The sequence below is a fragment of the Sciurus carolinensis genome, chromosome 17, assembly GCF_902686445.1.
Source record: "Sciurus carolinensis chromosome 17, mSciCar1.2, whole genome shotgun sequence".
NCBI lineage: Eukaryota > Metazoa > Chordata > Mammalia > Rodentia > Sciuridae > Sciurus > Sciurus carolinensis.
The window spans coordinates 768113-787149 of record NC_062229.1 but is presented as its reverse complement, the minus strand read 5'-3'; the positions used below and the strand labels follow the sequence as shown (position 1 = coordinate 787149).

Sequence of the window (19037 nt, the reverse complement as noted above, 5' to 3'; positions counted from 1 at the left end):
GGGAGGGCCCTCCCTGGGAGGCGGCCCACAGGTGGGGCCAGAGGAGGGGGTTCCTTCTGGCCTCTGGTCTGGAACCCCAGGGAGCTAGGTTCCTGGGATCCAGCTGCTGGCCAGTCTTGGAGGTCACCCAGACCAGACAGGATGAGCAGGGTGGGTGGGTGCTCATCTTCCTTTCTCACCCCCCCCCCTTTTTGGCAAAAAATGGAGCAGGCAGATTCCAACGTCTTCAACACCGTCCTTCTCTCCGTGGAGAGAGATGTGACCAGCGCGAGGTTCCCCCACCATCTCCTGCAGGTGAGTTCTGCACCCCATGAGGAAGGGGTGGCATGGTGAATTCCAGAGGGTCAGGGCAGAGGCCAGCACAGGCCTGGGCAGCTGGGTGCTCTGCGGCAGGGTCTGGGGGACCCGACGTCGTCTTCCTGTTCCTGGGGTGCGTGGGTCCCTGGTCCACTCGTCAAGGTGCCTGGAGATAAAGTGAATAACCAAGGGTGCGGGGAGGGAGGCGTCTGGGATCTACCCGCATGTTGGAGCTGGACCCTGGCGCCTGGGGTGGGGGCGGGAAGGGCGCTGGCCCGCAGGCCCCCTCCCCAGGCTTTAAGGCAGGCAATTCTTGGCACAAGGAGTCCTGGCCGCTGGGAGGGGCAGCTCTGGGCTGTGGGGCGCCGTCCTGCCAGCGGAGGGGGTGGCTTGGGGTGGGCGGGGGCACTGCAAGGATCCAGCTTGACGTGGGTTTTGGCGACTTCCAAGGGGCCGAGTTCTCGGGGAGGGGACAAGGGCACACAGGGCGCCTCCTCCACGGAGGCGCTGGGGAGGAAGAGGGCAGGTCCCCTGCCTTCCTCCTGGGTCGGGGGTCTGGCGAAAGGGGCTAGTTATTCTTAAAATTCCTTTTTTTAAATACCCGGTTTATATTTCTAGTATGTGCTTCTTGACCCGCTTTAGGTAACAACACAGTGAGCCTGGTTTTCCTCGAGGCCCCTGGGCGTCCTGGATCGAGGGGCTGGGGCACCCTTTCTGCCGACCCCTCTGGCCTGGGTGGGATGGAGGGAGGAGGGGCCCTTTGTGCGCTCGGGCTGGGGTGTGCGGTCCCCTCCCGGCGCGGCGCGCGGCGCCCTGCGGCGCCGGGCGGGAGCGGAGCCTCAGGCCTTGGAGAAGGTGGCGGCGGCCCCCGCAGGGCCCCCGGGGGCGGCGCCCGGCTCCTCGGCCCAGCGGTTCATGCAGCGGCGCCGCGCGTTCATGAAGAAGTTGCTGACGGTGTTGAGCTCCAGGCCGAGCTGCTGCGAGATGGTGACCTGCATCTCCTTCGACGGCCGCTTGTTCTCCTTGAAGATGGCGATCAGCGTGCGCCGCTGCAGGTCGGTGAACACCAGGCGCTGCTTCTTGGGCTGCAGCGCGCGCTCCTTCTGCTGCTCCTGCTCCTTGCGCTTGCAGGCTGCGGGCGCAGGGCCACCACAGCGCCACCGCGCGGCGGCCGCGGGGACCCGGCCGGAGGGCGAGCCAGGAGGTCCGGCACCGGGAGGGAGAGGGGCGGGAGGCAGCGGCGGTGGGAGGACATAGCGGGGCGGAAGGCGGACAGGACGGACAGGTGCAGGGGACGAGCAGGGAACGGGGAACCACGAGACAGAAGCAGCGAATGTGCAGAGAAGGGGTAGCAGGAAGGACCACGAGAGGGAGGCGAGAGGGAGGGAGCCGGAGAGGAAGGTGAGGACGGTCAGGGGGCGGGAGGCAGGTAGGGTCGCAGGGGGACAGAGAAAAGGTCACAGAGTGAGCACTCTCCACAGGCACGGGCTGGCCAGCTCCAATCCCCCGCCGGGTGCCCATCCCAGGGACCCTCCCCAGCCTCTGCCCCCAAGCCCCTCAAACTCCCCTCTAGATTCCTGTCCCCAACCCTCCAAGGCTAGGTTTTCCCCTCCTTTCCCCGTCCAATGAGGGACGTTGGGGAACTGACAGAAATTCCACCATGAATTATTCAATCACTGTGGACCTGGGTGGGAAAAGTGGCCAGTTAATCAGCCTCATCCCCAGCTCCCAGGTTCTGCGAAAGGCAGTGACTGTCCAGACCTTCCCCCTGTGGGGCCCGATGGCCCTGGGGACCCCTGCCAGGCAGACACCAGAGTCCCCGACCCAAAGCAGATAGCGGCCCCTCCCACAGGAGCAGGCTGAGACCTTAGAGGGGCAGACTTCTTCGCAGCCCTTGGCCGCCGAGGTGGTCTAAGGCTGAGGGCTTGGAGGGGACAGTGAGGGTGCGGGGCCATCCTGCCCACTCCCAAGGGACAGGCCACTGCCCACCACCGCAGAGGCTCAGGAAGGGGAAGAGCGGGGAGCCTGCGCAGGGCCCGCTGCTGGGTGCAGTGGGTGTCGCCCACCAGGACTGTCCCGAGCTGCACGGCTCGGCTCGGGAGCCTGTGGCCTCAGCTTCAGCCTGATCAGAAGCGCTGGGCGTCTGTCCCCTCCCACGTGTCACTCCAGCCCCTTCCTTCCCCCGTGCTCTGTCCTCCAGATGAGGACAAAGGCAGGATGTGTTAGTGGGTCCCTGCTGCCAGCCCCTCCTGCCAGCCTTGGTGGCCTAGTGGGAGCACACAGCAAGGTGTTTGGTTCCAGAAGAGTTCGAACCAGATGTCCACCTATGTCTTCGACAATAAATGAATAAACTGGGCAAGGGGGTGCCTGCCGTAATCCCAGCAGCTCAGGAGGCTGAGGCAGGAGGATCACAAGTTCAAAGCCAGCCTCAGCAACATAGTGAGGTGCTAAGCAACTTAGCAAGACCCTGTCTCAAAATAAAAGATAAAAAATGGCTCAGTGGTTAAGCACCCCTGGGTTCAACCTCTGGCACCACATGAGTAAGTTAAATAATGAATAAATAAATATTCCCTTCCCCGTGACTCATTTCTTGGGGACAGGATTTTGCCTATTTAGAGTGTGAATTGGCACCATCTCTCTCCCTCTCCCTCTGAGAAGGATGTTCAGAGCTTCTAATTGACTGCTTCAGATTTTATGATTAAGCAAGATGGACACAAGTTACTGGATATTTTAGAAAATTATCTAATGGGATGGAGAGAGTATTGAGAGAAATTGTTAAATTTCAGAAAGAAATAAACGAAACAGGGAAAGCTGTCAATATTGTTGGGGGGTGAGAGAAATGTATCCATGAAACAAGATCATGATGCTACTAAATAAAAAGAACAATTAAAGAGAAAGAAAACGAAAAAGGGGGGATTGGACTGTAACTCAGTAATAGAGTGCTTACCTAGCATGTGCAAGCCCTTGGGTTCAATCCCCAGCACAGCAAAAATATAATAATAATAATATAATAGCTGGAATAAAATTATTTTTTGTAAAGATTGGATGATAAAGTTAAACAAATGTCCCAGAAAAGAAAACAGAGTAGATGCAATGATGGAGAAAAAAATTATCATGAAGTTAGAGGATGGTCATTAGCAGCTTTGTCATTTGATCAAGAGGTAATCTAACACTGGAAGAAGAGATGATCAAATAATGTAAAAATTAATTCCAGATTGAAGGATATGAGTCTTCTTGTTAAGAGTCTATCAATTATTCACATCAGTGAATGAGAAAAGGCACTGGCCAAGACTCATCCTTGTGAAATTTCAGAGTACTAGAAATAAAGAAAAAATCCTGAAAGCTTCCAGAAAGGGAAACCAGATGTCATACAAAGAATGGAGAATCAGAGTGACCTTGGGCTTCTCAGAAACAAAGAGAGTATAGGACAATACTTCCAAAATTCTTTTTTTTATTAACCTTAATGTTTAAAGTTTTTAAAGGTTGTGATTAAGCATATTATTTATATGTGCATGTGCATCCACACATGCATAAATGCTTCCAAAATTCTGAGGGAAAATATATATTCTGATAGAATTGCCAAATTTCCAAACATCAGGCATGAAGGCAGAATAAAGATACAGTCAAGTTGGCGTTCTGCATAGCCTTTCTCAGAAAGCTACTGGAGGATGTACTCCATTCAAATGCAGAGGTAGATCAAAAAAGGGAGATATGGAATTCAGGAAAAGTGATCAAAGTTAGGAAAGAGAAAGGGGCCCCTTCAGGATGGGGATAGGGATACCCTGGAAGGCCACTGGAGGAACCCATCAGAGACCTGCCCCAGAAGAGCAGCCCTACTCAAGACTGGAGCAAGAGCCCCTCGGATGGTTAAGAGGAGGTGACCTGATAAGTGAGGAAAATCCTATTCACCTAATCCTATTCAATCCTATCCTGTGTTTTGTTGGGGAATATGGGAAGAATTTGGGATTAGCAAGTATTAGCTCCTGGAGCATCAAACATTTCTACCAGAAAGAACATGAAATCCTAGTATTCTACGGGGTCAGTTGTGGACAACATGCAAGAAAACAATAATAACATTAGTCACTGCATATTGATCTAGGCAAAAGGCTGCATTTGTACCTATACTGAGAAGCTGACAGAGGGTGGAGCCGGGGTTGTAGCCGAGTGGTAAAGCATAAGCATATGTGTGAGGGACTGGGTTCACTGCCCTGCACCAAGATGCATCTATTTGGCACAGTTTCAGCGATGGACAGTGTACCAGGCAGCCTTTTGGTACACAGCAGGCGGGGGAACAGGTGCATATGTTTATATTTTCACATGCATGAAAAACACTACAGAAATGCCAGGAACCACCCTGACCTCCTCAGGGCTTGGCCACCCTGTGAAGGTCTGCAGGGAGCAGGCACCTGGGCTCCGGGCAGGGATCAAAACGCCCAGGCTCGAGGTGACAGGCCTTCGACTCAGTCATCCTTCATTCATTCGCAGCCACTTACTCCTGAATTCACACTTCAGTTACAGCAGGGACGGACTTGCAGACTCCACGGAAGGCTCACAGGACTTTGGTGCCAAGGCCCTCGGTGCATCCTACCCTTCCGTTCCTGTGATAATAGTTCCACAAGGTGTGAACCCGAAGGCGAGCCACTGGCCCGGCACCCTGCAGCCAGAGCTGACCTCCAGGGACCTTGCGAGGAGGGAAGGCTGGGTCCTCCGGGTCTCCATCCTGCGCCTAATGGGGACCCAGAGACAGAGGCTGGGGGAGGGGCTTGCGCAGCGGAGTCGAGGGAAAAACTTCGCGTTTTGTCGATCACAGCAGAAAGAGGCTCGGCTGTCCCCCGCCCTTCCCGGCGTTCAATCTAATTACAGCTCCTCACAGCCCCAATCGATCGCGCTCCCGTCGGAGCTGTTTACCGGGAGCGGCTTCTGTCGTTCGTCCCTTCCCCCACAGCCCCTGCGGAGCGCCAGGCCCCGGCGCAGCCCTGGCCAGCCCGGGCGGCCGCCCCAGTCCAGCCTTTCACTGGAGTGGAAAAGAGGCTGCGAGGGGACTAGGGTACCGAGAGCAGGGGAGAGGGGAGCTGGGATGAGAAGCCCGGACTCAGCCACTCCCGCCGACCACCCAAGGCCGCTGTGGCCCCACCTCCTGAGCCTCCGCCACCTCTCCAGGTCAGTGTCAGTTCAGGGCACCTCCAGGCCTCCTCGTCCAACATCATCTCCTCCTCCTCCACCTCCATCTCCATCTCCTCCTCCCCCTTGAATCTTCCTCCTCCCACCTCCATCTCTTTCTCCTCTTCCTCCACCTCCACCTCCTCCTCCACCTCCAACACTTCCTCCTCCAACATCATCTCCTCCACCACCTCCTCCTCCTCCACCTCCATCTCCTCCCCCACTATCACTTCCACCTCCAACTTGTTCTCCAACATCATCTCCTCCATCTCCTCCTCCACCTCCAACTCCTCCTCCATCTCCTCCACCTTTCCCTCCTCCACCTTCTCCATCTCCACCTCCATCTCCTTCATCTCCGCTTCCATCTTCTCCTCCTCCTCCTTCACCTCCATCTCCTCCTCCCCCTGTATCCTTCTCCTCCACCTCTATCTCCTCCTCCAACATCATCTCCTCCTCCACCTTCTCTACGTCCATCTCCTTCTTCATCTCCACCGCCTCCTTCACCTCCTTCTCCTACCCCACCTCCACCTCCTTCACCTTCACCTCCATCATCATCTCCTTCAGTGTCAATTCTTCCACCCTCCACTAACACCTTCTCCTCCATCATCTCCATCATCTGTATCAATTCTACCACCATCACCTCTGCCTTTATCACTTCCTTCACCACTACCTCCTCCATCACCTCCTCTCCCATCCCCTTTTCCATCCCCTCCTCCTCCACTACCACCCCCTCCATCACCTCCACCTCTCCCATCTCCTCCTTCTCCATCTCCTCCTCCTGCATCCCCTCCTCCACATCAGCATCAGTTCTTCTCATGCCTCCACCATCACCTCCACCATCTGCACCAGCTCCATCAGCACCACCTCTTAGACCATCAGTTCTGCCTCCACCATCAGCGTTACTGCTCCGGCATCGCCTGCACTCCCTCGGCCCCCATGTGTCCTCCATCAGGACTCCACCACCTGCCCCACCTCCTCTGGTACCACTCTCCCTCTGTCCTGCCACCTCCTGTGCCTCTGTCCCCGTTGCTTCCACTAACCATTGCCAGCCCCTCCCTGCTGGCCCCTCTGCTGCCACCACCACGCCCCCTCTGTGTCCATCACCCTGGCCTCCCCACCCCTCGCCACACCACCAGCCTCTGCTATCACCACGACCTGCCCTGCTCTCTTGGCCTCCACCATGACCACCAGCAAGAGCACCCCACCTCCACCTGCACCTCCCACAGTCCGTCCACACCTCAGAGCCCACCCCAGGCCCGCCTGCACATGCCCAGCACAGAGGTCACTTCCCAGGCTCTGGATGGAGAGGAGCCTCAGGTACAGCCCCTGGCCTCTACCCGTGGGTTTGTGACAGCTGGAGGAGCGGCTGGTGGGACCATCTTGTGGGACTCTTGGGGCTGGGGGACAGCAGGCTTGCTCTGGGACTGAAGGGGAGTCATTCCCCGACCCGGCCCATGCAAGCCTCAGTCCCCTCATTTGTAAACTTGGGAAGGACGTTTTTGCGGTGCCGGCCAGTCACCCTGAGCCCTCTCCCGCCTTCCTCCAGTCACCCTGTCCTCACCTCTCCACTCAGCTCCTCCTCAGCCACACTGGCCTCATCTGAATCAGGCCTGGGCCTTTGCACTGGCTGTTCCCTCCCCCAGAGTGCACCCCACCCCCTCCTCTCTCCCTGGAGGTTCATGCTGATCCCCAGCTTCAGCCTGCTCTTGCCTCTTCTCTGCCATATTTTCTTTCTTTCTTTTTTTCTTTTTTTGTGGTGTCGGGATTTGAACCCAGGGCAATGCAAGGTAAGCACTCTACCAACTGAGCCATCTCCCCAGCCCAGGGACTGAGTCTTTGAAACTAAGAGCAAAAGATCCCCGAAGCTCTGATTTCAGAACATCAGTCGCCTCCACCTTGTCCTCGAGGGCTCTAGGAATGAGGAGCTAGGACTGGCTCCTGGAGGGTCCTGGAGGGTCCAGCAGCCCTTGGAGGACACCAGCCATCATGCAGAAGAGACTGAGGTCTGTCCTGAGTCAAACTCATACTCAGGGCCCAGCAGACACGCTAACCGGGGCCTATGGGCAGCGTCCAGACTCCTGTCTCAGGGCGGCTGTCCCTTGACCTCCAGGAACAAGCCACAGGATTGGGGCATCTCCTGGAAGGGGTGGGGACACGCCGCCGGGAGTGTCACCTCCTTTGCCTGGTGGTCCCTTACTGTTCCCACTAGGTCCAGCAGAGGGCAGCTGTCCTGCCCCAGCCTAAGCAAGGGACAGGCCTGTTGGCTGTACAGGGGCAGTGGGGGACCACAGGACCCCAGTTCAGGACGCAAGCCCTTTGGTCAGACCCCTGGGACTTGCCTCCACAGCGTGTGCACCTCTACTCCCTGCCTCTTCAGAAAGCTGCTGGGGTCAGCAGGCCACCAGTGCCCTAGGGTTACTGCCCGGTGTGGACCCTGCCGTGGGGACTGTGCCAAAGTTTAGGCCAACGCCCTGAAGGAGGTGAGGCTGAGCTTCTGAGAGAAGCTGGGCGGGGCCGTGAGGCTCTCCCAGCTCAGACCCTCATCAGCTCTTCTGGAACCTTCCTGGAGAGGAGGCGTGGAGAGCTGACAGGAGTGGGGAGCTGGGCTGCACCTGCCCCTGGGGTCCCAGCACGGGGCTCCCCCGCAAGTCCTTTCGCTCACCCCTCAGAGCCCTGGCTCCCTCAGCAGGAATAGTTCTAGGAGACACGGGCTGCTTGTCCCCTCTCCCTGGACTCTGCTGAGGGGACCGGCTGGTGCTGGTGGAGGGCCTGGCAGGGTTGGGAGGTTGGGGGTGGCTCTCAGCCGGGGTTGGGTGGGGGTGCTGGCCTGGGTCAGGTCACCCCTCCATGGATCAGAGAGAATCCTGGCTGCGGCTGGAGCTGGGGGTGCACCTGTTGGCCACAGTCCTCTCTGAAAGAGGTGGCCTCCCTCCTGGCCCTCTTCCTCCCAACTCAGCCCCCTCCCCCGCCTGCCTCCCCTCCCCCTCCGCCCCTTTCTCTCCCTCCCCACTCCTGCTTCCCTCCCCCTCCTCCAGAGGCCCTTGGTGACTCTGGGTGTGTGGGTGGTGAGTGCCCGTGAGGTGCAGTCCCTGCCTGCTCCCTGGGTCAGTGGGGTCAGGGGGGTCCTCTGTGCTTCTGACCAGGACCATCCCTAGCTGAGCTGCAAAGGGGCTGAATCTGCGGCTCAGGCCCTGCAGGACTCCCGGGGGGTGCGGGGCTGAGGTCAGGACCACCCGCAGGGAACCAGGAGTGCCTGTGCCCATAGCCAGAGCACTAGCTCCGGAGCAGCAAGGTAGGCGTGGCCCTCGGCTCCGTTCACTTGAGCTCTGTGGAGCCAGGGAGGTCCCTCTGCCTGCCCCCCTACTCCAGGTCAGTGGGGACGCTGCGCTGCGCTCCATGGGCCAAGTGGCCTTGAACACTCACCCTGGGCTTTGGGCCTCCGGTTTCTTGTCTTATCAAGGGTCCCACCGTAGCCCATGACTCTGGGGTCCCCACCTGCAGGCGGACACCAGGGCCCCACCGTGCAAGGGTCATGAGGGTCCAAGCCCACGGCAAGTCCCGCAGCTCTCTCCTGCCTCCTCCTGCACGTGGTGGACACCTGCCGGGGGGCCAGTCAGAGGCATCCCCGAGGAGCGACCCGCGTGGGAAGCAGTGCTCTCTGACCTCCAGTAGACACAGGAGCAGGGAAGCCAGGTTTCCCGCTGAGCAGCCTGGAGGGGTGCTTGGGGAGGCCTGGCTCCCTGGGGTGGCCGTGGGTTGGGAGGGTGGAACTGGCATTGGTGACGGCTGGGGGAGGGTCAGCGAAGCCCAGAGGAGGCCAGGCTGACCCAGCCGCAGGGCCTGAGGCGGGGCACTGGGAGGCAAGGCCCCCAGGCTGGCGGTGACAGGAAGGCTACAGGGGAGGGTGCTCAGTGGTAGAGGAAGAAACGGTCCCCGGATGCAGCCAGGGGCCCTTCTGCTGGGCAGCAGTGTGGGGCGCTTCCCCCACCTGTGGGTCCACTTGGGCAAGGGGTGGGGAGGAGGGGGCAGGAACCAGAGACGCTGGCCCCTTCCTCTGGCCACCTCTGCCCTCACTGGGCTCCAGCTTCACTGAGCAGACAATTCAATACACAGCCTGGTCTCCGGCTGGGATGATGGCCGGTTTCCGTGGCAACACCTCCTGCCCTGACCACCAGCAGCCAGGCCCCAGATATGGGGACACTGACATCCCCCGCCCTGGTGGCCTGTCCCTGCCCGGCCCAGCGGTTCTGAGCATCCCCCACTGGCCTCTTCCAGCCAGAGACCCAGAGACAGAGGACTCGGCCAAGGTCTCCCGTCCTCCCTCAGGAGCAGGGTCCAGGGCAAACACTCTAAATCCCGCAGCCTGGACCAGCCAGAAGAGGGGTCACCAGGGTGGACAGGGTGTGGAGCTTTCTTCAAAAAGAGGGTTCAGAGTCAGGTCCTCACGCTCAGTGAGGCCCCAGAGGCCGCCCGGCCCTTACCAGTGCCCACCCTGTCCCTTCTCTGCCTCCAGTCAGGAGGCCAGCGTGCCCACCTGCAGCCAGCACCCCATCTTGGTAGAGGCCCACCTCCCTCTCTCCCACCCACCTCCTCTGATGGCATATTAATGGCCCCATTGTAATTTAGTTCTGAACCTTTCAAAGACTTACCAGGGCAGCCAGCGGTCAGCACCCTCTCTGCCCGCCCCCACGGCTCCCCCTAGGGTGGGGGCAGGGGGTGACTCATGGACAACATCCAGCCCCAGGGACCCGCATTCGGGCACCCTCCCTGGGGGCAACCGACTTAGTGGCCCAGGTACACACTGCACACACACACGCCCACACCTGCAAGGAGCTTTGGTTTTCAAAAAGACATTCAGGATCCGACACTGAGAAATGAATTTGAAAAAGATGGCCGGAAAGGAAACAGATAAGGAACCGGTCAGGAGAGGCCGCTCAGGAAAAGGGACGGGGCTGACCCAGCATTGCAATTATTAGGAAATTAATCCACAGATAAACACAGCAAAGTGACCACCCCTCCTGGCTCATTCCCTGCAGCCCTGTGGGAGGGCAAACGATTTTAAACAGCCTACGTGTGGGCAGGAAGAGGAAGCAGTTAAATAAAGAATGAAAAGCAAATACTAGACTACTAGGCAGCCAGCAAAAAGCTCTCTTCACTGCCCACTCGCCGGCCTGGGGAGGCTCATATACTTGAGGCTCTTGTTTACAGTTTTCTCCCTGGCCTTTTTTCTTTCTTTTTAATCGAACCCCAGATCTTGGAAAAAGGAAAGGAAAAAGAAAACAATTGCTGCCTCTTTCAGTGCAGACCCTTTGGGGAAGAACCGGAAAGCCCGCCTCCCACCAGGAAGGAGGGATGGCAGCCTCTGCTCATCTAGACTTGGAGGCTGAGGCAGGAAGATGGCAAGTCGGAGACCGGCTTCAGCCCCTGAGGGAGAGCCTGTCTCAAGCTTTTAAGAAATGAAAAGGGCTGCGGATCTAGCTCAGCGCGGTGCACCTTGCCACTGGGTTCAATCCCCAGCCCCGTGAAAAAGAACAAGACTAATCTGGAAACTGACGTGTCACCTCTTTTTAAACAGCACAGACTCTTCTTTAAAGAACCCCGGGAAACGCTGCGGCAGTAAGAGGACGGAGCCGGCGTGCTGAGCGCACCGGCGCCGCGCCGCCCTGGGCGCCACCGAGGAGGCCGCGGGCCGAAGGCTGCGACCCCGGGGCTCCTCCGGGGTGGAAACCGGCGCACTGAGGGCCGCGCTCCGTCTTTGAGCCCTTAAGTGTAGAGGTCGCCGGCAGCGCAGGGGTCGCGGTCTGCTTCCGCCCGGCCTCTCGCGCCCAGATCCCTCGGGGCTGCCGAGGGCCGCGGAGGGCGAGCGCGCACCGCGTGCTTCTAGGGTCGGGCTCTCCGCGAGGGTGGAGGTGCGGAACGCGGCGGCTCCGGAACGACTGGGCGGCTCTGCAGGTGGGCCCGACAGACTCACGGGCGTCCCGGCGAGGGTCCCGAGAACGCGGGAGGAGTGGGCTCCCGTCGTCCCCGCCCAGCGTCCCGTTCACCCTGCGAGCAGGCTCGACCCGCTCCCAGCGCCCGGGACTCTTCCCCCAGGCGCGGGAAGAGCTCGACTGGCTGACGCACGTGGAGGCTGGACGACCTTCAGCCACCCGCGCGCCGTCTCCAAACTGCGCAGCGCTGCGCCTGGAGACAGGTCTTCAGATGCCCGCCGGCCTCTCTGCTGCCTCCAGGTGCCAAAGCTGTCTGCAGGTGGTGGGGGTCAGAGTCTGGGTCTGCACACCTGTCCTGTGAATGCCTACCCTCGCGGTCTCCCGGGCGTGACACCACGGCCCGCAGCTCTCCCACGCATCTCTCCGTTCTTGTTTCTCTGCTGTAACTTTGTGCCTTTGCGTGTTGAGTCTGGGGCCCCTCGCCCAGACACCTGCCCAGCCGGCAAGGCTCCAGGTGAAAGGATGGCAGTTTCTATCTCCACACACATCTACACCTACTTGGCAGAGGGGAAACTGAGGCTGCAGGTGTCCTGGGCCTGCCCAAGGTCAGGCAGACCTCCCAGCCCCCGGTTCTGGGCCCAGCCTCTCCCCTCCCCCATTAGTGCGGCCTTCATATTGATCAGGGTCTATATTTAATTAAAAACTTGATCCAAACCAGCTTGAGCTCCTTTGGTTAAGCTGGGCCGCTTGCTGCTACACACAAAGAGGCTGCAGGGGCCTGGCCTCACTCCCTACAGCTGCCCCAACTTCCCTGCGTCCCAGCCTTTGTCCCCATGGGTCCCCCCAGTTAGAAGTGCCCTCCCTGTCCATGCAGGAAGATGAGAGTCAGAAGAGATTGGACAGGAAGCTACCTCCACATCTCAAGGGCTCTGAGAGGGTCTCATGGAACTGTGGGGAGCGCCAGGCTTCCAAGTGCCCATAAAAGGCCCCCTGAGCTTGTGGGAGAGAGAAGAAAGGGGTGAACGGGGAAGACCAGTAAGGAGGTGACTGCAGCAGGTGGGGTGGGCGGTTCAGACTAGAGTGGTAATGGTTGATAGGGAAGAAACAAACACAGGAATGGGAGAGAGATTTAAAGAGGAGATGGGGGGACGCTGGGTTGAGACTTAACCTAAGGGGACTTAAATAAAGGGGCTGAATAAAGGGCCTGAATGTCAGTCCATCCTCCTGCCAAGCAGTCAACTCCCCAGATCATCTCTGGGCTTCTTCGGTGATATGGAGGATGTGGAAGTGACTGTCCTACCAAGGCACTCCAATGTCATCACAGAGAGGAGTTATTGTGCCTGGTCCTGGTGGGGGCTGGACCTCAGTGCTGGGCCCAGGCTCACCCTAGGGGCTTGGCATTGGGAAAGGCAGAAGAGCAGGGACCCTGGTCGACCCAGTTGGATGGGAGGAAGCTGAAACCTGGCCCTCACCCCTCTCCTTGGGGACTCTGGTGGGAACTGTCTTCCTCTAAGGAGCTGGAGGGGGAAGCACAGGCCCCACTGCTAAAATGAGTGGCTCCAGTAAACAGGAAAGGTGGATCTGGTCACAGTCACCCACCAGAGGGCCACCCAAGCAGCCCGTAAACTAGACAGCGCCATGCCCAGCGGGCACCCCGCTCCGGCTCTGGCCTCAGAGGGCCTCCCCACTCCCAGCCAGCTCCAGGGAGCCCTCCCTGCGTGACTAGGAGGTCAGGGTGCTTGGGCTGCCCAAGCCTGGGCTCAGCAGGTAGAGGAGCTGGAATCCCCCACACTCCCCCATTATGGATGCTGAGGCTGCTGGAGCCTGGCTCTGAATCATAAAGGGGCGCGGCTTTGGCAGGTGCCCTCCTGGCCCTCAGCCTCAGCTTTGCTTGTCTGTAAAGTGGGCACAGTAACTGCAGTTAATTGAAAAGGGAGTTGCACAGACCGTTGCATCTCTTACTTCTCGAGTGGGGACGAGGACCCAGGTATCCCAGGTGATCCTGCCCATGCCTGCACTGCCTTCCCTCCCTGCATCTCCACCGGATCCCAGGCATGGTCCCAGCTTGTGCTCCCTGAGAGGGAGGGCACGTGCTGGGGACACCAAAGCCACACTGGGCATCATGCATGGTGATCTCTCCTGGATCCGGCACTTAGAGCCCCTGCCCTGGGAATTCCCCTGTGGGTACCTGCAGAGTCCCTCCAGGCCCCTCCGTGGGTCTCGGGCTCACGGTTCCCCTCCAGCACCTTGGCCCACTCTCTGAGGGGTCATTTAATTCCATCCATTTCTGAGATGGGGAAACGGAAGCTCAGACTCCTGCCTGAGATCATTCCGTCAGGGATGCAGCCCCGATGACCCGGGTCTCCGAGGTCCCCGACACTGGTATGCTGCCCCCTGGGGCCAGAGCTCCTTTCTGGGGTGTCTGTAAGAGGTAAGGTCTTCACAGAGGGAATGGGGTCTTTAAGAGGGGACAGCTGTCTCTACCCGGACTCGAAGCTTGCACTGTTGGGCTGGGGCCTCCCCCATATCAACCCCGTCCTGGATGGTGGAAGCAGATTGGGGTTGATGTACAGAACAGGCCCACGGAGCCTGGCTGGGACCAACGTGCCCCTCTTTTCCTTTTCCATTCCCAACCCCTCTGAACCCCCAGCACCCTCTCTGCCCACCCAGTGCCAGAAACAGCTCTGGTTTTGATCTTCTGACAAATTTTCCCATCTAGGGGCCAAGCATTCCATTGGCCCTGGATCCCTCCCTGCCTTGGTTTTCTTCACGATGGTCTCCACCATCCCTCAGGGGTTCGGGGCTCCGCCTCAGCACCCTGCTCAGTAAGAAGCAGGAGGAGGAGAAGGACAAAGACAGGGCCCCCTTTTCCACGGACCCCATCTGATATTTTATTATGTATATGTATATTTTTCTGATCAGTTACAAAAAAATACTTTTCCTCCGGAGTTGCAATTTAAACAATATTTGAAGATGGCCGAAGCTATCGACCCAGGCACAGTGATGAATTAGAGACGGTAATTCGAATTCATCGACCGTCCCGCCCCTCCCCCAGCCCCTCTCCCATAATCACAGTTTGCGGGGGAGGGGCCTCCGCAAGGAGACCCTGGGTGAAGCCCCCAGCCCAGTGGGAATGGGGTCGGGGGCTGCAGACTGGGACTTGCCGGCATTTGCAGGACCCAGAATCAGCTTGTCACAGTCAGAACCTCGCTCCACCACCAAAACATGCACGTTTTACAGATGGGCAAAATGAGGCACACGGAAGCGGCGGCCCGGCCTGGGACTCAGCTCTTTAGGGGATTTCCTGGGCGTCTCAATCAGACAAAGAAACCGCGGATTTCCTCCTTCTCCCTGCCCGAGGCTCGCTCTCACCTCTGCTCGGGCGCCTGCTTTGTCTCGCTCTGGCCTTCCCTGCGCCTGTTTCGGTCTGCTCTTCTTCTTCGCCGCGCTCCTCCCTGCAGTTCTCTTTACTTTCTGCTTTCTGTCTCCTCCCCCATGGTCCCTTTCCTTCCCTCTCCTATCTGCGCGCCTCTGTCCTTGACCTTCGGTGTCCCTTTCTCTCCCGCACCTGGGAGACACTCGCGGTTCAGGGACGAGTGGCTGACCTGCGGCCAGCGTCAAGAGGACGGGGGCAGAAAGTTCTGGGACGGGGCGGAGGCCGTGGGAAAGGTAGGAGGTTTGGCCGCGCTGGGCCCGGGAGGGTGGAGGCAGGGTGCGTCTGCCCCTCGGGGTTGGAATTGTGCTGAGGCCGGTGGCTGAGCGCCGCGACTTGGGGCGTCTGCAGGTGCTTGGGGCTGTCGCCTTGCAGGGCGGCTGTGGAGTGGGGACGCGCCCCGCCGCCTCCCGCTAACCGCACGATTTGCCGCCACTTAACCGCTCTTCATTTGCGCAGCGACCGGAACTAAAGGCCTCGGCCGGAGCCTAATTACCCCGCAGCCTCGCCGCCTCGGACCTCGCGGGTGCAGGGTGCAGGTGTGCGCGCCCGCAAGGGGAGAGGGAAGGTCAGGCTGGGCTGACCGGCAGACCTGGGGACAAGTCAGTGGTCCCGGTTCATTAGGTTCATTATGTCCCAGTGTCCTGCCCGAGGCCCAGTGTGTGCCGAGCCCTTCTCACCCTCCTGTCGCCCCAGGCTACTGAGATGGCCTCTATTCTAGCTAGTTTCCTAAATGGGGAAACAGGCTGGGAAGGTTCCGGGTTGGCTGCAGAGTCAGGAAGGGATCCAGAACCCCAGCCGCGCCTCAGTTTCACTCCGTAATCACAACAGCTGCAAGCAGGCAATGGGCCTGGGGACCAGGCGGTGGGCGGAGGAGCACAGACCAAGGGCTGGGGCACCCGGCAGTCTCCAGCCACCGTGGCACTGTTCCCCGAGCAGTGCCCTCCTTCCCAAGGGGGCGTGCACTTCTGTCTTGGCTGGTGATGCTCTGGGTGATCCGTGGGCCCCCCAAACATGCCATTTGAATGCCACTGAAGGGTCATCTTACATAGTAAGCTGCTGTGGGAAATGCCACGACTCTGGTCAATTCAGGGTGCACCTGCGGTGGTGTAGCGGCCCCCAAATGTATGCCCTGGATTTGGGCACAGAGGCATATAAAACACCTGCTCAGTGACAGCGGCTCGCTCCTGGAGAGGGCTCCCCTTCCACAGAGCAGATGGGATGTGCTCTCTACCACCTGAGGTCACACGCATCACACGCTGCAGGCCGCCACTGTGGACTGAGCATCCACAGTGAGACCACATGTGCCCCCGCATGTGTCATGGGAACAGGACACAGTGGTCCAACCCTCACCGGAAACTGTCCAGGTTCTAGCAGCCATTTCTAACACGGCCCAGCAACCCGCTGGGGGATATAGTTGCCTGCCACATTCAAAAGGCAGTTTATTTCCCCGTGACTCCAAGTGGAAAATCCAAGAATCCCATATGAGGCTCCAGTTAGACACCTGGTTTTCAGAAGGGGAAACTGAGGCATGCCTGAGTGTGCTGGCCTCCAGGAGGCTGTCCAGTCTGCCTGGGTGTGAAGAGAGCAAGGCTTGGGGGGGGGGTGGCACCTTCTTCCCCACCCCCTGCTTGGTGGGATGAGCAGGGGTGCAGTCAAACCCTGCTTGTCTCCTGGCTAATGGGGAGTCTGGCTTGAGCCCCCGCCTGCCCCCACCCTCCTCGCCCTTGTGTGCTGGAGAAGCCAATCGATCTGGCACTGGAAGCTGCTATTGTCCCTGTGGCAGGGGTGTGCAGCCCCCTCCCCAACATGGCTAGGGAGAGACCTCCTTCCTAGGCCAGGAGCTCTCTTGCACCCTGGCAGACACAGGATATAGGGTTCTGACCTGGGTTCCTGGAGACCCAGCTACGGTCAGCGAGAAGGGAGGAGAAATGGGGATCCCCAGAAGGCTGCTGCCTGGACGGGATTGAGAGAGATTGAGGCAACAGAGAGAAGAAAGAAGGAGGAGGAACTGGAGAAATCCTGGGAGCAAGCTAAAAATAAAGAGCAGTTTGTCGGGACAGAGGGATGCGAAGTAGAAGGGAGAAAGACAGACCGGGATTGCAAGGTGGGCGCCCGCACCCCAGCCAGGAGCAAACGCGGGCAGAGGCGGGGCTCGACTCGGGTGTGAAGGCCTCTGGGCCGCCAGAGCTGAGGGTCCCCAGGGCCGCCCCTCCCCCGCCCATTCTCGGGTGACCTTTGCCAGCGGCCGGAGTGGGGGAGGGGGCTATCGATCGCAGGGGCTGAGCTACAAAGAAGAGAGCGCCGGGGCTGGGGCTGAGCACCGACTCCATGGCCCGGGGCTGGACGCTCAGCGGTCCCTCTTCTTGGGCGCGTCAGGAGGAGGGGAGTGGCACGCGGAGCTGACAGCAGTGACTTGTCCGGGGACACAGCAGCAACACCACCCCTTTCTAGGCGCGCGCGCGATCGTGTACACACACACACACACACACACACACACACAATGAACTACACTGAGCGATGCTTCGGGGAGCGGCTGGGACCCTCCCAGCAGTCCAAAAGGACTAGGGACCCCTACCCGTCCGGAAAGGGTAGCGGGGTGACAAGGTGGAGGGAACCCTCGCAATTCCTTTCTCCCTTTTGGTGTCAGTACAAACCCGCAGAAGCTCAGACCGCAACCTAGCCTTCCGTGAGCCCGCCCGGACTAGCAGGGCTCCTGGTAGGAGCGCAGGGAGAGGGTCCGGGCGCACTGCCGCCTCGCGGCTTGTCGCTGGGGAACCCAGAGCCCGCGCTCTGGGACCGGGCGGTGAGTGACGCGCTCCTACCTGCGAGGCGCAGCGCCGACATGCGCTGGAACTCCGGCTCCTGTAGCCACTTCCACATCCTGCGGAAGGTCTCGCGGCCCGACTTGAGCTTGCTCCACGGCTTGGGGTTGCGCAGCAGGTCGGAGAGCGTGCCCTGAGAGCGGCACAGGATGCGCTGCGCGAAGATGGCCTGCGGAATGCTGTAGCGCTTCAGCTCCGCGGTGATGCGCTGCGCCACCTCCTTGGTGTTGATCTCCTCGGCCGCGGTGCCCGCCCCGGGGCCGCCGCTGCCTCCGCCTGGGCCGCTGCCGCCAGAGTGCGGCCCATGCGCCCCGGCAGCCGCCAGCCCTCCGAGCGGCGCCAGCAACCCCGCGGCGCCTCCGCCGCCCGATCCACCACTACCTGCACCGCCTCCGCCTCCGGGCAGCCCTCGGGCCAGCGCGTCCTCGGCTCGCCCCAGCAGCGCGGCGTGCGGCTCGAAGGCAGCGGGCGGCAGCAGCTTGTCCCCGGCCAGGTGGCCCGGCGCCCCGTAGGCAGCCAGCGGCGGCGGTGGCGGCGGCGGCGGCTGAGGGGCGCTGTGCAGCGCCGGCGGTAACGCGTTGGGCAGCGGTGACAGCGGCGACCCCATGGCGGGCAGCTCCTTTCCATAGGGCCCATAGAGATGGCCCACAGAGGCGAGCGCAGCACGCTCGTCGCGCATGAGGGTGAAGCTGCCGCTCACACTGGCAGCCAGGCGTTGCGGCGGGGGCGGCGGGGGCGGCGCGGCCGCCGGGTGCGGGTGTGCGTGGGGGTGGCCGGCGTGCGCTCCCGCCACGGCCGCGGCAGCGGCGTGCTGGTGGAACTTGTCGGCTACAGCGGCGAGAGGCGGCAGGTGCTGCAGGGGCGTGAGCGTCGTGTAGGTGCCACCCAGACCTGGCGCCTCGCAGGCCATACCCATGGCTGGGTGCAGAGGGCCCGCCAGCTCCCCGCGGAAGTCGGCGCCGCCGCCTGCGCTGCTCGCGCCGCCCGCGCCCCCGGCGCCCCCGCCGCCGCCGCCGCCGCCGTCCAGCAGGCTGGCCATGCCGGCCACCAGACCCGGGCGCCCGGGCGCCACCAGGCTGCGGTGCTGTGCCGCCGCCGAGCGCGCGTGGCCCGGGCTCAGCAGCTCGCCCGCCTGCGCGTGGGCCACACCGTGCAGCCCCCCCAGGCTCTCCAGGCTCAGCTCCATGCTCCGCCGCCGTGCGCTGGCCGCTCGCCGGCTCGGCCTCCCGCCCGACGCGCGCGCTGTTCGGCGCCGGCCTGGCGCGCTCAAGGCCGCTGCATGGCCCCCGCCTGCTCCCCGGTGGCTGCGCGCGAGGCTGCCCGGCTACGCGGCGCACGGCCCGGCCCGGCTGCGAGCACGGCCACCAGGATGTGGCGGGGGAGCAGCCGCTG

The 19037-nt window shown here is 60.7% G+C and overlaps 1 protein-coding gene across 1 annotated transcript; it reads right to left on the bottom strand.

The window, feature by feature from the left end:
• Positions 1-1136: 1136 nt before the first annotated feature.
• Positions 1137-18831, bottom strand: Onecut3 (one cut homeobox 3). The gene is made up of 2 exons (XM_047532323.1): positions 17646-18831; positions 1137-1429 (listed from the first exon to the last, which is right to left on the bottom strand). Exons 1-2 carry the CDS (start codon positions 18829-18831, stop codon positions 1137-1139), a joined length of 1479 nt encoding a protein of 492 aa, XP_047388279.1.
• Positions 18832-19037: the final 206 nt, after the last annotated feature.

Bases quoted from the DNA above. Each gene is read 5' to 3' on its own strand.
- Onecut3 (XM_047532323.1), bottom strand. From the start codon at position 18,831: ATGGAGCTGAGCCTGGAGAGCCTGGGGGGGCTGCACGGTGTGGCCCAC. The intron at 1,430-17,645 runs GTAGGAGCGCGT...CTGCGCCCGCAG, and splicing joins GTCGGCGCTGCGCCTCGCAG to CCTGCAAGCGCAAGGAGCAG.